At 32.6% G+C, this 19059-nt stretch overlaps 3 protein-coding genes across 3 annotated transcripts in view; 2 read left to right on the top strand and 1 right to left on the bottom strand.

Annotated features, from left to right (window-relative positions):
* The first annotated feature begins 5144 nt into the window (after positions 1 to 5144).
* Positions 5145 to 6587, top strand: LOC125843788 (GRAS family protein RAM1-like). Its single transcript, XM_049522991.1, has one exon. It carries the CDS (start codon positions 5145 to 5147, stop codon positions 6585 to 6587), a length of 1443 nt encoding a protein of 480 aa, XP_049378948.1.
* A 2719-nt stretch (positions 6588 to 9306) lies between these two features.
* LOC125843794 (eukaryotic translation initiation factor 3 subunit I-like) lies at positions 9307 to 16463 on the top strand. The gene is made up of 8 exons (XM_049522999.1): positions 9307 to 9613; positions 10768 to 10983; positions 12748 to 12875; positions 13148 to 13267; positions 13432 to 13521; positions 14145 to 14231; positions 14353 to 14432; positions 16198 to 16463. Exons 1-8 carry the CDS (start codon positions 9430 to 9432, stop codon positions 16271 to 16273), a joined length of 981 nt encoding a protein of 326 aa, XP_049378956.1. The 5' UTR covers positions 9307 to 9429; the 3' UTR covers positions 16274 to 16463.
* A 1118-nt stretch (positions 16464 to 17581) lies between these two features.
* LOC125843780 (probable ubiquitin-like-specific protease 2B) overlaps positions 17582 to 19059 on the bottom strand; it is a 36509-nt gene continuing 35031 nt past the window's right edge. The window contains exon 16 of the mRNA XM_049522981.1: positions 17582 to 18209. Within this exon, the coding sequence (XP_049378938.1) occupies positions 17700 to 18209 (510 nt within the window). The 3' untranslated portion in view covers positions 17582 to 17699. The remainder of the gene's footprint in view (positions 18210 to 19059) is intronic.

The following is a 19059-nucleotide window of genomic DNA, read 5'->3' as shown; positions in this document are numbered from 1 at the left end:
TTTGTAAAACTATCGAATAAAGCAATAACACTAGTCTTTTAGTTTCTTTCTCTCCGATATCGACTATCACTATTGTTTTTTCTCCGATTATTGCATTATTTCATTTTCGTTACTACTCTTTCTCTTATTTATTGTGTACTAATTTGCATTTCGACTATCAAATGAATGCATATTTTCAATTGATTGGTATGGTCTTCTCAAAAGGTACGAGGTTTGGCAGGTAAAAAGTCAGGAAGTCCGCATATTCCCACCAATCTTAATTTTTTTTCTTGAAAATATTAGCTTGGGTACACTTAATTGCTTTATTTGATAGTTTTAAAAAATAAAAATAGTTGACGGCTTTGTTGTTTTTATTATTAAGATGAGTATATAATTTAAAGAGCAACTTTCACATATAGCAAACATAAAAATCATATTTGTATGTTATAACTATAGTTTGCATAATTGCGCTCCATAACAAATTTTATGTTTGCTATGGAGCTTTTGATTTGTATAATTCGCTACAAACATCCAATTTTATACAAATTGTTCGATTTTGTATAAATTCATTTATACATTGTAATTTGTATAATAAGATCTGTATTTGTATAATTATAAGTGTATATGATGAAAATATATGTATTTGTATTTGTATATACACTTTTCTCTCGCTTTATACAAAAACAAACGCATTTTATACATTTTATACCGAAATGTATAAAATGACTAATTGTATACCGAAAATGGCTAATTGTATATCAAATCAGATAGCAAAAAAAGGAGATGTTTGCTGTGAATTACAATTAAAATAAACTATGGCTATAACATTTAATTTGAATTAATAGTTTGCTATTTCATACAATTTTCCCTAATTTAAATGGATCTCAACCATAAATTATTATATAGTACACATGACATGAATCTATAAGGCCATTGAACATTACTTGACCAATTATACTTGACCGGATCTTTATCCCCCATCCAGAACACACCTCATCCACCCCACTCATATATATCCCCAACCCCACCTCCTACGATATTCGTCTAAATTATATACAAATAAATTTTAAAATATTAATTTAATGCTTTAATTTTGTACCAAATACAAAATAAAAAAAAAAGTAAAAAAAACTCATTTATATTCTTAAAAAATATTTTTCAATGATATTTTTTCCTTTCACATCAAATAGTTGGTGTGTTATGATTGATACTTACTGTGAAATTGTCTCATATCAACTGATTTTGAACTATTGTTTTTATGTTGATAAATGTTGTCTTTAGCTACTAAATCACCTTCTAATTGAGATCTTCTACAAGAAATTTACAGTGAAGTGTTGAGAAGGAAAACATAGGACCAATCCTCATATTAATTATTACTAAATTTACGTTGAGTAATTGTTAAGTAATCTGCCATTTGTCAAATGCACAAATTAAAGATGATAATGGACATGATTTGCATAAATTAGGCAAGTTACCATATTGATAATATTTTTTGAAAATAAATTAATAACACTACAAACAGACAAATGAAAATAAAAATTAATTAAAATACAGCTAGCTATTAATACATGTTGTCCATTAAAAAGATTGAAATTCAACTCCATGACAACAATACAGCTTCCATATTTTTTGCAGATTTCAAGCACCTATTTAAATGCATGTAATGTACTAATTAAGAATAATATCATGTACTACTAACTAATTATTCCTTTAAATTCCTAGCTAAGTTATAACCTTTTTTTAAAAAATTATTATTCCGGCAAATGAATCATAATACTTCCAAAAAAGATAACACAAAAAATATTATCAAATTTTTGTATAGGGTAAAAATAATTAAGATATATGATTTGATCGGATTATGATACATGGATAGTGATTAGAACTACACGAGGTAAAGAAGGACAAGACATGTGATCAAATCATAGGAAATCATGTGATGTAAAGACATACGATAATATTGCATCGAAAAATCTATGATATTTATCTCGTAAGAATCACATCGCATTCCAATATTGATATCATCAGAACTGTGCAAACACATGCTATCTTAATCTATTGTTTTCTTATCTTATTCGATTCACTATCTAACTTGTCTTTCAGATGTTAATCATTTATCTACTTAGATCATCAAAACATTATTTTTTATCCTTAATTAAACCCCACCCCGCCCAAAACCTCAACCAAGCTTTAGTTAATTGAATAAAGAGGGGACAGATAGAGGGAAAAAAGAACTGAATCGTGCGTCAAGTGAAATCTTAATAGTTCAACTGATTCACTATCTGAACTTTCACCTACTAACGAGGTTTTGACTATCCCACCTAGTGATACCCTCCCTCATTTTCCTTTCATCTCCCACATTTTTTTTGTAAAAAAAGAAGAAGAATCGTACGTACATCAATATATAGTGTTTGTGAGTATCGAAAAACTTGTTTAAGTTCTTAGTATATCTACATTGATGTTTTCACCGGTAAGGTGTGGAATAAACAAAAACATTTTCATGATATGATATTTTCAAGATTTTATATGACTTCTCTTAAAAAGCAAATTTATCTTAACTTTATAATTCACATGTGCCAAATTACACCTATTTATATTGGGAGATTGGTTTTTATTACTCATCACAAATATTATTTTTGTTATATATATAACCCTTTTCATGATGAAAACTTAATAAACACAAGATATCTTTATAGGGTGGTTTTCTTTTATTTCAAATTATTTTTTGGTTTTACATTTGGTGTCAAGTACCTGTATTGAAGTCCGACTAAATTTGAATTCGCGTTTGAAAGTCCCACATTTGGGGTAAAACTCTTCATAACAAAAGCGACTTCGTACTCTGACTGAAATTCGAGACCTCTGATTCATAATGAAAAAGTGTTTACCACTTCACCACAACCCTTATTGATTTTCTTTAGTTCTATTTCAAATTATAACTGATCATAAGAGATCATTTCTTTTATTTGATTATACGACGTATTTGTTTGGTTATCGGTTTAATTTACTAACTAATATAAGAAATTAAATAAAAATGATGTTATCTTATATATTTAACTTTCTTATAATTAGTTAGGAACTTAGTGAGTACGTAAATAAATAGAAATATGCATGCATGGACGAAATTACGTGTAAATGAACAGAAATTAATTAACCACAAAAATCCATACACAAGACTTCAAATCATAAGTTCCAAACAACACCGAATCAGTATATGATTACTTCCTAGAAGAAGACAAGTTTTTTTCTTTGGAAAGGATTCACAATAATGGTCCATCTTATGCAAATATTTCTAACCTATAATCATAAGCAGATTCAAGATTTGAAATTTATAAATTTTTATAATAATCTCAAATAAATCTATAATTATAACCAGTTTACAATTAAATCTATACATGACTAATATTTTTTGTAATATAAATATAAAATTTAAATAAAAGTTATTCAGTTCAGATGAACCACAATCTGTAGGTGGTAGGCTAGAACCGCCCTTGCCTATGAGGCTACGACCTATCAAAATAACTCTATAAAAATCTCTCTTACACATAAAAATAAAAACTTATTTTTTTTAAAAATAAAATAAATTATAAAGGGCAACAAAACTAATCGTACCTCGCATGTGTACCAAGATCGTAACTTCGAAAAGCTAGGATCCTAAATATTGAACCTAAGCCATCATGATTCTTAGTCATTTCATTGATCACTAGACCACACCCTTAAGTGCAGCTAAGATCCTATTTATGTCTTGTTTGGACCCAAAAATAAAATAAAAAAATTGATTGTTCAAAAGAATAAATTAACTGACATTTTAAAATTTTATTTCTCCAACACTACACCTAAATACGTGCATAATTCCTGATATAAAAAAAATAATGTTCCTAATATTTTAAACTAATGTAATTAAGTAAATATAATTGACAGGATATCTGTGTTGTAGACATTAGATTAAGACTAGCTAGAATATTTGTTCAAAGGATCTACGTGTGGATTAGGACATATATATTACAGTATATATATCTCATTAAGCTAAATATATGATAATATATACCTGCCTCATCAATACATCATTAATTCATCATAATTAGTTTAATCTGTCTTTATTTTTAATTATAAACGTACATGAACTTTCTATTTGACTTAAATTAAAGATAGGTAAATATTTTCGTCGTTTTATGAAACATAGTCGTCCCTCGCATTTCACAAGAAATCTAAAATAGGAAAAGTAGTTTGAATGAAAATGGAATCTATTTGAGGAATATATTTGAATAAAATTAATAGATAATGACAACTTTAAGGTGAATTGTGCAACTACTATCTTAGACTTAATTAATTATGATAAGATTAATATAAAAAAAATAGAATAATGTATGCATTTGGTAGAAAATTAAAGCATCTAGAAAGGAGGGGACGTGTCTCTTTATTTTCTTCTTATTATACCAAAAACTTGTCCATATGAGGACGGGTAGGTTAGATATATAGTTTTTTCAGGTTCTTTTTGTCTCTTTCATGTTGGCATCTTTTTTTTGCTTTTCCTTCAATATAATATTAACGTACAACAATAACATAATCAGTGTAATTTCACTATATTGTGTAATTTCATAATTTGAATATGAAAAAAAGAATTACTCCTATAAGATTCAAAATGACATGAAAATATTTCATTTATTTTTTAATGAATTGTTATCTTCTTCTTTTTTTTAAATTTCCTTTTGATGATTGAATGTTTGGTGTTGGTTTAAATAATTAAATAATCAATTAAATTGGTTTGATTTTGATTCTTTTAACTAATAATCGATCCAAACTGACTCGCGAACAAATTATTAATCAACAATTAATTTCGAATTTTGAGGATTAAAACAAACAAATTTAAATTTTAAAAAATACATATGGGAGCCATTTCATGAAAGAAAAAAAATAACCATCTTGAAATTGAACACTTATTTATTATCCTTCGTATTAATCAAACACTTTATACCTTCCCTCTTGTCCTACTAGGCTTGTCACAAAATGACAAGAAAATATTTTCCAACATAATTAAATCCTCATCTCATATTTTCCCTTATATAAAGCTTGCCTAATAATTGTTCATTCCTCAAAAAAAAAAAAAAAAACCTCTTTACATTTTCCTCAATTTATTATTTAATTTCTCTTTACCAATATAACACAATTAGATGGGAGATATTGTAGATTATGAGGAAGAGTTCTTGAGTCTTAGACTTGCTATAGTCAATGATTCATCATGTTGTAATCATATTAATAAGAAGATCATCAAGAAGAGAAAAAGGAGGGGATTGATGATGAATTTCATCAACACTTGGGATTTAAATGAAAGTAATTGTGAAGGAAAAATATTAAGTCTTTTAGAGTTGAGAGAAATGATGCTAAAAAATGATGTAAAGAAAAAAGGTCATATTGTGGTTGAAGATGGAAAAGGTCTACACCTAATCCATTCATTGCTTATTTCAGCCACATCAATTGATGAAAATACCAAATATTTAGCTATTGAAAATCTACATGAATTGTACCAAAATGTTACCTTACTTGGTGATTCAATCCAAAGGATGGCTGCCTATTTTGCTGATGGATTAATAGCAAGACTATTAACGCGAAAATCGCCATTTTATGACATGATAATGAAGCCACCAACACAAGAAGAAGAGTTCTTGGCTTTCACTCAATTCTACAAGGTTTCTCCTTTTTACCAATTTGCTCATTTCACAGCTAACCAAGCCATTCTTGAAGTCTTTGAGAAAGAATTAGAATATAACAATGGATTATTGCATGTTATTGACTTTTTTGACATATCTTATGGATTTCAATGGCCTTCTCTTATTCAATCTCTATCAGAAAATGCAACCACATTGAATAGAATCTCTCTCAAAATCACTGGATATGGAAAAACAATTGATGAATTGAGAGAAACTGAGACAAGACTTGTTAGTTTTGCAAAGGGTTTTAGAAATTTATCTTTTGAGTTTCAAGGGGTTTTAAGTGGATCATATAAACTTAGTAACCTAACAAAAAGGAAAAATGAAACATTAGCTATAAATTTGATGTTTCATTTGAACTCATTAAGCACTTATTCCAAGATTTCAAAGACATTGAAAGAAGTACATGATCTTTGTCCTTCTATAGTTACTATAGTGGAACAAGAAAGATGTAAAATCCCTCAAACTTTCATGCCAAGATTCATGGATTCATTGCATTATTTCGCGGCTATGTTTGATTCATTAGATGATTGTTTACCTATTGATAGTATTGAAAGATTGAGTATTGAAAAAAACCATCTTGGGAAAGAGATCAAGAATGTGTTGAATTATGATGAAGGTGGCAACAATAATAATTCATCAAGATATGATGATAATGAACAAATGGAGACATGTAAAGGGAGAATGGAAAGCCATGGATTTTTAGGAATTCCATTGAGTTGTAAGAACATAATGCAAGCAAAGTTGCTTATGAAAATTAGAAGTTATTCTAATTCTACAATACAAATTGATGGAGGAATAAATGGAGGGTTTAGGGTTTTTGAAATTGAGGATCCAAGAGCCATTTCTCTAGCATGGCAAGATAGGTCTATTGTAACTGCATCTGCATGGCATTGTGTATTGTAAAACCTATTCTAACATATTATTCAATTTTTATGACAAGGGAAACCCGCAACTGCTACAGTTTGGATGCATACCGGGTAAAATCCCGCTCCTATCAATTCTTTTTTCATTCATATTGTAATACTATAGAGAGAGACTCAATTTTGGCCCTCCCCAACTTTAATTAATTTTGAGCTTCTTCAAATCTTGAAAATAATTATCTTGCAAAGATTAAAAATATTTTGATAACAACTTTCAAGGCAATTTGACCATTTTCAGTAATAAATATATCTCTATATCCCATAATATATAGATTAATATAATTTTTATTTACTTTGAATAAATATTTGAAAATTTGTGTGCCGAGAGGAGATTTCAAAAATAGCAAAGACTTGAAACATAATGAGGCAAAAATAGCTAATGTTTGCTAATTACCTAATATTTCTATAGTTTGAGTAGCTACTCATTCTTGATATAATATAAGCGGATGACTTAGTTATAATTAGCTCAGATGTGACTTCTTTACTCGGTTTCGGTTGCTTGACTCAATAATGGCCCTTCAAAGTCATTGACTCCATATTTAGGGAACGGAAACTCTTTCTGGAAAGAAGTAAGAAGCTGATTGTAATGTTGTAATAGCCAAAAGGTAAATTTCGATAAGAGCCAGTGCTTCCTCTCGAACAGAGCTCCTCGCAGAAATTCCAGATCATTGAAGAGGAATCAAAAATTCGGTGAGCGAATCTTCTTTCCGGTCGAGCTTAGACCTATCTTCCTTCCTTCCATAAAGAATGGGGCTGTGAGTCTTGCCAGTTTGAAAGTGCCTTCGACGGAAGTCACGATTTGTATATCTCACGTGACTATTAAATATATATACAAATTATAAGACTCTAAATTTAATTAATAATAAATGTGATAATTTTTTTTTTTAAAATCCCAGGAATCAAGGAAAAAATCCCACAAATCAAGTAATGAAGTTTGAATCACGCTCCTCGACCATTAGTTCAATTGTTGTGATATACAAAGCATACACTTGAATTATAGTATTACAATTGAATTTTATAAACTCATATAATAAACTGAAGTTAGGGAGAAAATGAATCAATTATAGTATTACAATATAAACTCATACAATCAAGTGAATTATAACATTACAATTGAATTCTATAAACTCATACAATCAAGTGAGAAAATAAATGAACATAATATTACCATTGAATTATATAAACTCATACAGTAAACTGAATTTAGAATTGAATCATAGTATTTACAGTACAAACTACTAATGTAGTATTCTAAATTAGTCAGTTTTTATATTTGTTTAGTTTCAGTAAGAAATCACTGAATCGGGGTGAAGAAATTGTATCTTCATTGACTTTGAATTTTAGTTTATATCAACTAAAATAAGAAAGGAAAAATTACTTAAAAATGTTTCTTTTAATAAATAATTACTGATTTTAGCGATACTTTTTATTTATTACTATTTGTAGCAACATATAATAATACTATGATAAATCTGCAATATGTATTAAAAATGAATTATGTATGCAATATATATGTATTATAGCTGTTCTAAAATATATTACGCTTGTTTGGTAAGAAATTGACACATTGTATTATAAGTGTATTAATATGTGTGATAAATGTATTATTTATTAATAAAACTTGTATTATATGTGTTTTATAAATTGTTCTATGTAATATGTATTAAAATTGTATTATAAATTGTATTAAAAGCGATAAAGTGAAAAGAAAAATGTTATTGCTATAAATGGTAAATATTTTCTTAATATAGTATAAGAAAAATTACACGGTTAAGTAAACTTATACTACTTAATTACTCATCATAACTATAGTTTGCTATAATTACCACTCGCGACTAACATTATACATTAATTACGTGGGCTGACTTCGAGTTTGTATAATTAGCCACGTTTGTATATGTGTAATTCGCCAGAATATACAAATACATATGTATAATATACAATTATCTAACCGATATACATATACAATTCACCTTTCTCCCACTCTCTGCCCTCTCTTGCTCGCCTCTCTCCTCCCTTTCCCAATCTCGCTCGCCATATATACAAATGCATATGTATAATATACAATTATCTAACCGATATACATATACAGTTCACCTCTCTCCCACTTTCTGCCCTCTCTCGCTCGCCTCTCCCAATCTCACTCGCCTCTCTCCTCCTCTCCAAATCTCGCTCGCCTCTCTCCTCCCTCTCCCAATATCGCTTGCCATATATACAAATAGTCAAATACATATGTATAATATACAATTATCTAACTGATATACATATACAATTCACCTCTCTCCCTCTCTTTGCCCTCTCTCGCTCGCCTCTCTCCTCCCTCTCCCAATCTCGCTCGCTTCTCTCCTCCCTCTCCCAATCTCACTTGCCTCTCTCCTTCCTCTCCCAATCTCGCTTGCAATATATACAAATACATATGTATAATATACAATTATCTAACCGATATACATATACAATTCACCTCTCTCGCTCGTCTCTCTTCTCTCTATCCCAGTTTCGCTTGCCTCTCTCCTCCCTATAACATGTAGCTACAAATTGTAATTATCAAACTATATCTATGGAGAGTAATTATGTTATTTTTGAGTGGCTATATGTGAAAGTTCTTCAATTTATGTAAGTTTCACAAAAAAATATTTAGGCCCAATTGATAGTATTGGGTCGTGGCCCAAGTGTAAATAGGTCGGCAACAACAAAAACTTACACAGCAAATAAAAACCCTGCAACCGTCTTCTTCTCTCTCCATCTTTTCTCAGCGGCGAACTTACTCCGGCGACGAACAACAATCTCACTGAGGGGATCACTCCGGCGACCGGCTACGAACAACGATGAGGCCAATATTGATGAAGGGCCATGAAAGGCCGTTAACTTTTCTAAAGTACAACAGAGATGGAGATCTGCTCTTCTCTTGCGCCAAGGACCATACCCCTACCGTTTGGTTTGCCGATAACGGCGAGCGCCTCGGAACTTACCGTGGCCATAACGGTGCCGTTTGGTGCTGCGACGTTTCTCGTAATTACTTCTTTTTCTCTCTTACTATTGATATCCTGAACTGAGCTGATATTTGTTATTAACATGATAAATGCTTGCCGCTTTGGTTTGTTTATTAGCCTTTTGGTTTGGATTGTGAAGCTTTGTTTACTTAAATAAGCTATTTTTCAGATAATTAATCTTCGTCTAGGGCTTTTGGTGTAGTAATAATAATAAGAGTAATGTGTGGGTTAGGTGCACTTCTCGAACGAATTTCAAAGAATTTGAATCAATTAATTGCCCAGTTTATGGCTAAAGTTTGAGGCTACAAGTAACATCCCCGAGATTTTATTTCAGTTACTGCTGTTTGCACCTGGAAAAAAGTATTTAATCAAATTTGTAGACAATTGATTAAAATCCCTAACACAACATACCGATTATAGTCCAACAAGTTGATTATCTCGTATGAAGTGATATTTAGTCACTTAACCAAGCAATGATTTTGTTCATAATCAGTAGGTGAAATAACCAAAGAACATTAAGGGCTTTTCTAGTTTGATAGTTCACCTGCTTGTAAAAGAAACTGATATGGTCGCAGTTTTGTCATCACATGTTTAATTTACTTTTAGCTAATATTGCGTAATATCCAATAATTACCCTGTGTTTGTCGTACTGATTTGCTGCAAAATCAAAGCACAGATTATTCAGATGAACTTGATTAGTGGAAAGTTTAATATTCAATAATCATCCTGTGGTTGTTTTGACGGGTTAAAGTTGTGTAGGATGATTTCTCATCCTCTATTTTGTACTTCTTTCATTATCCAAATAGTCTTTTGCTTAAAGATTGTAAAACTTTCAGTCACCATCTTCTTACTTCTCTCCTTTCTTTTTCTTCATATTTTATCAATCTATGTTATCGGAATTTCTGATATATCCACTTTGGCTAGTGAAAATTGGAAGTAGTAAAGTAGTTATATCTCATTGGTCTTGTTGTTATTACCTTACAAGGGCTTTGAGGTCCAATACTTGCTGGCATGTTTTCTTTTGCTAAATAAAAGGTTAATGAAAATTGGTAGTCATAGTACGAGAGACCAAGTGCATTTTTTTGTTTGTTTGTATCATGTATGGTAAAGCGTATAATAACTATTGAGAAATGGACTGTCTGTGGTTGTTGACTTGTTGATTGTTTGTTAAAGGGGATTCGTCCAGGCTAATAACTGGAAGTGCGGATCAGACTGCAATGTTGTGGGATGTCCAAACTGGTACCCAGCTGCACACATTCACCTTTGACTCCCCTGCTAGGTCTGTTGATTTTTCGGTTGGCGATAAACTTGCAGTGATCACCACTGATCCTTTTATGGGACTGACATCTGCTATCCATGTCAAACGTATCAGCAAAGATCCCAGTGAACGTAAGTTTCTGGAATTCTAAGGTTAATCTTCTGTTGTGTTGTCTTGTTTAATTGTTGTTTTTTGACAATTAATTGTTGGGTTGTATTTCTGTTTGTGAAGTACATATTGCCTTTGTTTACTCTTTCCTTTTAAATTGCGAATAATGAATTGGATTATTGTGAAAGCACCAAATGAGGTTCCTTTTTACTATGAGCATTCAAGTATCTTGTGCACAAGCTTCATGTCTCCACTGTAGCTATTCTTAAGCCCACGGTGTTTCCTTTTCAGAGATGTGAACATTGGACTCTTTATGACCTCAAGTCAGAGCTATACAGATGCATTTTTTATTTGATTGTGACCATATTAGCACAGAGTTGGTTTTTAAATGACTTGGATATATCGTGAATTAATTTCTCAAGCCATCAATGAAGTAGCTATGATGGTTTTGCTGTATTCTTAATTAGTTTTATCATGTTTTGCTATGATTGACAATTTGACATCATTTATCAGATGTTTGTCTGTTCTGTCTTTGTGCTGATATTTTAGTTGTTGATATTGTTCCTGGTATGTCTGTGGTGGTTAGTATCATTGAAGAAACTTGTCATTTAAATATCAGCATATGAATAATTGTTAAAATATGTGGAGTGAAGGGACTGTTTCTTTGCATTCCGACTTACCAACTCAGGCCACCCGGTTGTATATATGTCTGCACTGGCCCCTGTTCTCAAACTGACCAGAATGGATCCCTCCTGGTACTGATTCCTCCATCGGTAATAACAACACCCAACTTCCATGCTGGCACCTATGCTATCCACCAACACTTGCCAAAACCAATATTCATGCAGAAACCCAACATATAATTTATTCTCTATGATAAGTACTACACAACCAGAATAGTAGAGCAAAACCATGTCCACTCACTACTGGAGTGTTCATGTTTATCAAGTTCGGAATTCCTCTACCACTGGCCACTTGGTGCCCTTAGAAATTATATGTTCGTTTTGGAGCATGATGCATTTGGGTATGTAAAGTGAATTTATTGATGCATGTTGTAAGTTAACAGGACAGAGCTTACTCCCTAACTTCACACAAAGCAGCTTAAAGGAACCAGATCAAGTCCTGTTACAATCACATGTCCTTTAACTATAGAGTTACTAGTGCTACTTCTGAATTAATTGATAATTCACTTTGATATGGAGCTTGGTTATGGGGTCTGGCGACAAAGCAGATGACTTCTATTTCCTCCTCACTCTTTTTAAGTTCATTTTCCAATGAAAAAAATTGTTGTAGTCATTTTATACTTCCTCTTTTGTTTCTTTTAAAGTCACTTATCATTAATAATTATCTTATTACTTTACACATTTTCCTTTATTCGATGTAAACCAGAACTTGAGCATTGGAAAAAAATGTACTGTAGACTATATCAAAAAGCAAAGATGACCACCTATAAAAACGTGTAGGGTTTATGTGCAGAAAATAGAAGGGTCTTCCTTTCTGTTCAATTAATACAAGATTGGTAAAGGTACATAGCTTTAGGGAATATTTGTTGTCAAGAGTTAAGTCTAATATGCTTCCAGCGTTGTCACATCTAACACATTGATATGCTTTGGAATTTGAGACAAAGGGATATGCCTTGTATAGTTTGTTATTGCTTCTCTGGTGGTTGCTGACTTATACTAATTTCAAACGAGTCTACTTTATCTTCCATTATTTTGGGCATTTTGTGACTCTCATCTCATGATCTTGACATTCACTGTATCTAATAAATAATCTTCTTATTTTAGAAATTAGTGAGTCGGTGCTCGTCTTAAAGGGTCCCCAGGGAAGAATCAACAGAGCTGTGTGGGGACCCCTGAATAAAACAATTATAAGTGCTGGTGAAGATGCTGTAATACGTATCTGGGATGCTGAGGTACGTTAGTGTGTTTCAGTTTCATGGAAAAATGTGCTGTCAATATGTCAAAGTTCAATAGATATTTTGGCTTATTACTCTAGATACTTTATTTAATTATTTTGAACAGTTTGGTGATTTATCAGGTCGCCTGGTTTTTGCTCTATTCACATTGCAGTGTTTGCTTTGTTGTTTGTTTTGTCTTTCTTTCTTAAATATAAATTAGTTTTAAGATAGTTTTCCCTGTTCTTCGAAGCTAGTGTAGTGCATTGACGGTCTTCTGAAATTTGTAGACTGGAAAGATACTGAAGGAGTCTGACAAGGAAATCGGTCATAAAAAGGGTATTACGTCACTACAAAAATCAGTGGATGGTTCGCACTTCATTACTGGTTCTCTTGATAAATCTGCAAAGGTAGCTCCTTATAGCCCTTGGAAATATGGCCATTGTTTCTTTCTAAGTTCTTGCAACTACCTAGCAATATTTCATTTCTGATTTTCAGCTATGTATGTCCATATCCACTTTGTTTTTTTCTTTTTATAGTTCCTCTTTATTTCTAACCTCTGTTGATTTTACAGCTCTGGGACATCAGAACTTTGACACTTATCAAGAACTATACGACCGAACGACCAGTGAATGCTGTCACTATGTCGCCGCTTCTTAATCATGTATGTATTGACACACTCATTAACTAATACATTGAATGGATCTGCTGCGACAAATATCTGCTGTCTCTATGTAGCTTTTAATCTGTTATATTATCCTATGTATTTTTCTTTTTTTTTTTGGGGGGCGGGGGGTGAAACAAGTTAAAATTTTGAAATATTCATGCAGCTACCTGCTTGAAGATAATGTCTTCCACTTGCAGCTCTGTTGTGTTAATTGTCAGTGTTCTGAATGAGATCTTTTAATCTCAAAAAGATATTTTAATGGGGAGTTACAAGTCCACTTTTACAAGAAATTGATTAAACCGTTATACTGAGGTAGATCTTTAATCATTCGCAAGATAAGGGAACTTAACGCTCACTGTAACCAACACTTGATCATTATTGTCCAACATTTGATAAGTACACTTAAACTTAAATATCTTATGAAACAAAAGAGATGTTCTTCAAGAGTGTCTTATTACTGATTAAGTAAATAACTAAAAAGGACCGGAGATGTCTTACTTTGCATCGGTTTGATATTGCTAGTCTAAAGATTTGTTCTTTCTGCAAGCAAAGTTTCTCCGAAGGATTCTGTAATGTTTCTTCAAGTATCTCTCTAATCTAATGCTGCTCTTGGTCAATAGGTGGTTTTGGGAGGTGGTCAAGACGCTTCAGCTGTCACCACTACTGATCATCGTGCTGGAAAGTTTGAGGCCAAGTTCTATGACAAGGTAAGTGGATATATTTTGGTGTTAGGAATGATCTCCCCCCACCCTGAAAAAGAGAAAAAATGGATCTGATTTGGTTTCATAACATTTCGGAGTGTGTAATTTGTATCTGGATATGCATCAGATTCTTACTGAAGAAATAGGAGGTGTTAAAGGGCATTTTGGACCAATAAATGCTTTGGCTTTCAATCCTGATGGGAAAAGGTAACTGATCATTCCACATTCCTGCCATCTCATATGCGGATGTCATGTACTTATGCCATTATTGAAACTTGACTTTGTTTTCGTGTGGGCTTACGAGTTTTAGATTTTAATCCAATAACTTATTCTAAAAATTGTCTTCCCTTTTCTTTATAGGTTCCAAGAAATCTCAACCTTTCTTGTTTTCTCATCTCTTTTTTGTAGTAGTACTACTACCTCCGTATGACAAAGATGAAGATGTTCTTTATTAACAATTACATTTTATAAGAATGATAGTGGTTCCTAATCCGTTTTTAGTCACATAAGTATAGTACTACTACTACTACTTCCATATGACAAAGATGAAGCTGTTCTTTATTAACAATTTGAGTTTTATAAGAATCATAGTGGTTCCTAATCAGTTTTTATAGTCACATTGTTATCAACAATCAATGATAAAAGGTTCCTGTTTAAGAAAATGGTGGACTTATTTTAGGACAACTCAGATAGAAAATTAAGGCAACTATTTTTGGATGGGTAGAGTGAAATTAGTTTGTTGGAATTTTTTGAACATGCAATCTTACTGCCTGTTTGTGCTTGTGTGGTATGCCCTTGATGGTTCTCTTTATTTCCTCTCCAAGTTTTTGGACCAAGTAGCAAGTTTTGGATCCTTCCAACTTAAAGGTGAAAACAGGAAAAGAAACATCATCGTTGAGTTATTTGAAGTTTTACATATTTAGTGTGTACTTGAGCAGATATTGTTTTTTACTTTGGTCTCAAATGTACATCAATATAGTAGTCTGTTGAGATCTTGGGCAAATTAAACAAAGAGAAAAAAGGAAGTAATATCCTAACACTTACATTTCTATCTTAATCCTAGCTCTCTCTATATAAAAACTTTCTAGATCTCAATTAAGTTGGAATTCATATTTATTGTGACCTTGGTTCCTATTTTTATAGTAGGTTGAAATTGAGTTAGTTCAATTGTATTTGGGATCATCAACTTGATAAGAGAGGGGGTTAGATTTGGATTTACGTTTGCTTCCTTTCTGACACATTTTGGTCCTTTTTAATTTGCCTATTGTTTGTTAGATTTATTTGGATTAACAAAAAGTGTTTTTTTGTCGGGAACTTTGTTAGACTTGCATGTCAGTGTATGGTAAATCTGAGGTTTAGAGAGCCTCTAGTTTAGATTACCTGTAAATTGTTTAACAAGACGAGCTATTTAGTGTTCTAGATATGGGCCCGAATAGAGCTGAATTCATATTGTTGACTCCAATAGTTTGAGATTGAGATGTAATTGAAGCCACAAACCTATCGAGAAGCTTACAGTAAGGGGAAATTTTGTATCTATTCTGGTGGGGGTCTGGAGATATGGTGTCTCCTGTTTTGTTGTTGTAGAAGTGCTTTTGTGGTAGGGGGTCGTATGAGGAAAACTCTTGTTTATAGTAATAGAAAAAAGATTATAGTAAAACCTTGATTTTTTTTTCAACTCCAAGCGTAGCATAATAGAAAAAGGGGCATCAGATGTTTCTCATTGTGACCCTGAAATTTGTTACTCATTCCCGACTTGTTTAATGCTTAAAGTAACCTGGAATTTGTTACTTTATGCTAGAAACAAATTCCATTATGAACAATTTGAGAGTTTTTCGATTACAATGAATAACAAATTCCATTAATGCTGATCATTTTCCATTTCTGAATAATGTTTAAAAAGCTGATTTGTTGGCCAAGTTAATTGGTTGTTCCATCTCGAGTGTCGTGTGAACTCCCTATTTGATTTTTGCAGTTTTGCAAGTGGTGGTGAAGATGGATATGTGAGATTGCATCATTTTGACCAGGATTACTTCAACATCAAGATTTAGATTTTGATAGGACCAGGTTTTGTAAGTGTGTACTTTTGGGTATGATGGACATTGACGTTTCTCTGGAGGAAGCGTCTTTCTGGTTATCTCCAATGAATTTTTTGTATGCTTTTATTGTTGCAACCTATGTTCATCGTACAAGAGAAACTAACATTTTATTTCTGGACAAGTTGAGCAAAACATATTTACTTGGTGCAATTTTTTCAAGTTTGCACTTGCTTTTACTCTACAGTGCTATTTATGCAAAAAGCAAAATATATTTTACCTTTTGATGTTGTGGATTAGCTTGGAATTTCAGACTGTCGGGAGGAATGGGAAAATAACCACGACTCCTTGAAACTTGACCATTGTTTCATAGCTGAAGAAATTAATCGCACTAAGTAAAAAATGTAAATAATTTATCGGCAAATCAATCTTTAGTAACTAGAATTGTTTTCTTTATTTTACCATAAATTATCACTATGGTGAAATGGAATTAAATATTAGGTAACACTGGATTGGTTACCAATCAACATTTGAATTAATCCAATGAAGAAGAGAAACTCGAACTAATACATTATCCCAGAGAGGTTCCTAGCTAAGAGCTAAGAGAATCCACCCACCCACCCACCCACTACACTATCCTAATCTCCATAAAGGAGGAACTACACTCTAAATGATCTTCTCCAGTACTCAATATTCAAAATCCAAGGAATGAAATATTGCCTTAACAAGCATAGTCCAAAATAACCAAAAGGTGAGATGTAGTCACATACTCCTCTTCATTCCAACTTCTCTTTCCCTCCAAGTGATCATCCACATGTGGAGTATTTTCATATGTTGAGTTTCCAAAACATTCTATTGCATAAACTTGGTTTTGAGTGAGTTGTGCTCCCCAATATTGATTCATCTACCCTTTCTAGAAAGGATTCATTCGTCCTCGAATTCAAACCTTACAAAAGACAAACAACAACAATGACCTCATAGTAAGGGTTAACAAACCTATCAACATGCCAAGTATCAAAATCAAGTTAGATAAAGTATATTCTCAAACAAAGCAAGAGATACTTGACGACTCAAGAAGCTTTGAGAAAAAGGAACCAATGCATTTAGGACATCAAACATGCAAAGTTCTTGTAGTTCTAATGGTCAAGAAGCATTTATCTCCCATTTAATTCGTATTGATTGAATTTAAGGTGATGGTTCTTATAAGTGTATCTCATAAAATATAAGTAACACGCAGACACAAATTGAATTACTGACGGTGCAAATTTCAAAAAACTGAATCACTAATACAATACGAATTTCAATTGCTAATTAGTCGCTTCATCAATTTTAATATCATCAAGTACCCCAAGCTCTTGTTATAGGTTAAGAACTAGCACTTCATTTCATTAATTCTTCCCTTATGATCAATTTTCCATCGGTAATTTTTCTACGTGTTGCATCAAATGCGGTCACACAGTACAATTTTTCGAGCCGAGGGTGTAAGCCGCCTCCTTTTCACATTGTGTTCAGGATCTGCTTCTGAGCCAGAACCAGTACCAATGAGCAACAAGCTTTTACAGGCAAGGTTGACATTTCCATGGATATCATATGGGTTCTCCTGACCGGAGGTGACAGGACCAGTACCACTGTTATCACGAGTTTCAATCGAGGATTGTGCCAAAGTGATGTCCAGCAGCTCGCCAGGAGTGGCATCTCCATCAACCAAACAGCCAATACTTGACTTGGGAACTTCTAATTGTTTGTCCGTGTCATGGACTGAAGTAGTTGGCGATGAGTCCAATTCCTCGTCCACATCTTGGACAACTGACACATATGGGATCCAGGAAGTTCCCGCAGCAAGAGACCCAGAATATGAAAAGGCACAGGGTTCAGATCCATTCCCACCCAGATGCAGAAGGTCTGTGTTAGTTGCTGTGTACGCAAGATGATCTCCAGCTTCCATCTCTTCCTGTTTAAGGTCATCAACAACAAAAGTGACTTCTAGCAGAGTTTAAACACAAGAAAACCTATTCAATTTACGACAACTAAATGCATATAAACAGAATCAAAACCCTTGGCAAAGTGAACTGGTACAACCAAAATCAGTTGATTCGAGATCCAACTAAGACAACTGGCTAATATCCATGCATGATTAAGAGTTTAAAACAAGCAGGAGAGATCAACAAGAAGCAACGTAGATTACACCCTCCAAAAGTGGAATTAGTTACAGCATCATAAATCTGATTCTCTCTGACTAATATCTTTGCCAAAATTCTACACACTTGCTTCAAATATAAATCTCACCCAGCACTTCAAAACTATCACCCCTGCCTCTCTTACCCTATTATTTTTAATTAAAAATAAAATAAACAATTCCTAAACTACATTAATATTCTTCCTACTATGACACATAACATAAGAAAAGTAGCCAGGTTGGACTGTTTAAAAAATGATTTGTTGTTTCCTCCCTACTCCCTCCCCTCCCTGAGTACACAAATACTCAATGGATACAAGTGCCTCTAGAAAGCATTTTTACAAAACATTAGTACATAACAAGTGTCAAAACTTCCCAATTGGCCAAAAGGAAATTAAGTCTAAATGGAGTGTCCAGCAAACTTTATGTTATTACATAAATTTTCAATATACTGCTCCTAGAAGACAGCACCCTTTTCTCCTTTGGAACCAAAAGGAAAGGGAAAAGTAAATGGAAATAGGATGATAGTGATCTTCGTGATCTGAACTACAATATTACCATAAGTTCTTATCTTCATGTTTATGTGTACCAATTTGAGAACTATTGAACCTAGTTGCAGATACAT

This window comes from Solanum stenotomum, chromosome 11, assembly GCF_019186545.1.
Source record: "Solanum stenotomum isolate F172 chromosome 11, ASM1918654v1, whole genome shotgun sequence".
Taxonomy (NCBI): Eukaryota; Viridiplantae; Streptophyta; class Magnoliopsida; order Solanales; family Solanaceae; genus Solanum; species Solanum stenotomum.
Note: the sequence above shows the minus strand (reverse complement) of the source record. Positions and strands in the feature narration are given on the sequence as shown.

Excerpts from the sequence above, each read along its gene's own strand:
- LOC125843788 (XM_049522991.1), top strand. The coding sequence starts at position 5,145 with ATGGGAGATATTGTAGATTATGAGGAAGAGTTCTTGAGTCTTAGACTT.
- LOC125843794 (XM_049522999.1), top strand. The coding sequence starts at position 9,430 with ATGAGGCCAATATTGATGAAGGGCCATGAAAGGCCGTTAACTTTTCTA. Across the intron at positions 10,984-12,747 it reads CAGCAAAGATCCCAGTGAAC|AAATTAGTGAGTCGGTGCTC; the intron begins GTAAGTTTCTGG and ends TTCTTATTTTAG. Across the intron at positions 13,268-13,431 it reads CTCTTGATAAATCTGCAAAG|CTCTGGGACATCAGAACTTT; the intron begins GTAGCTCCTTAT and ends TTGATTTTACAG.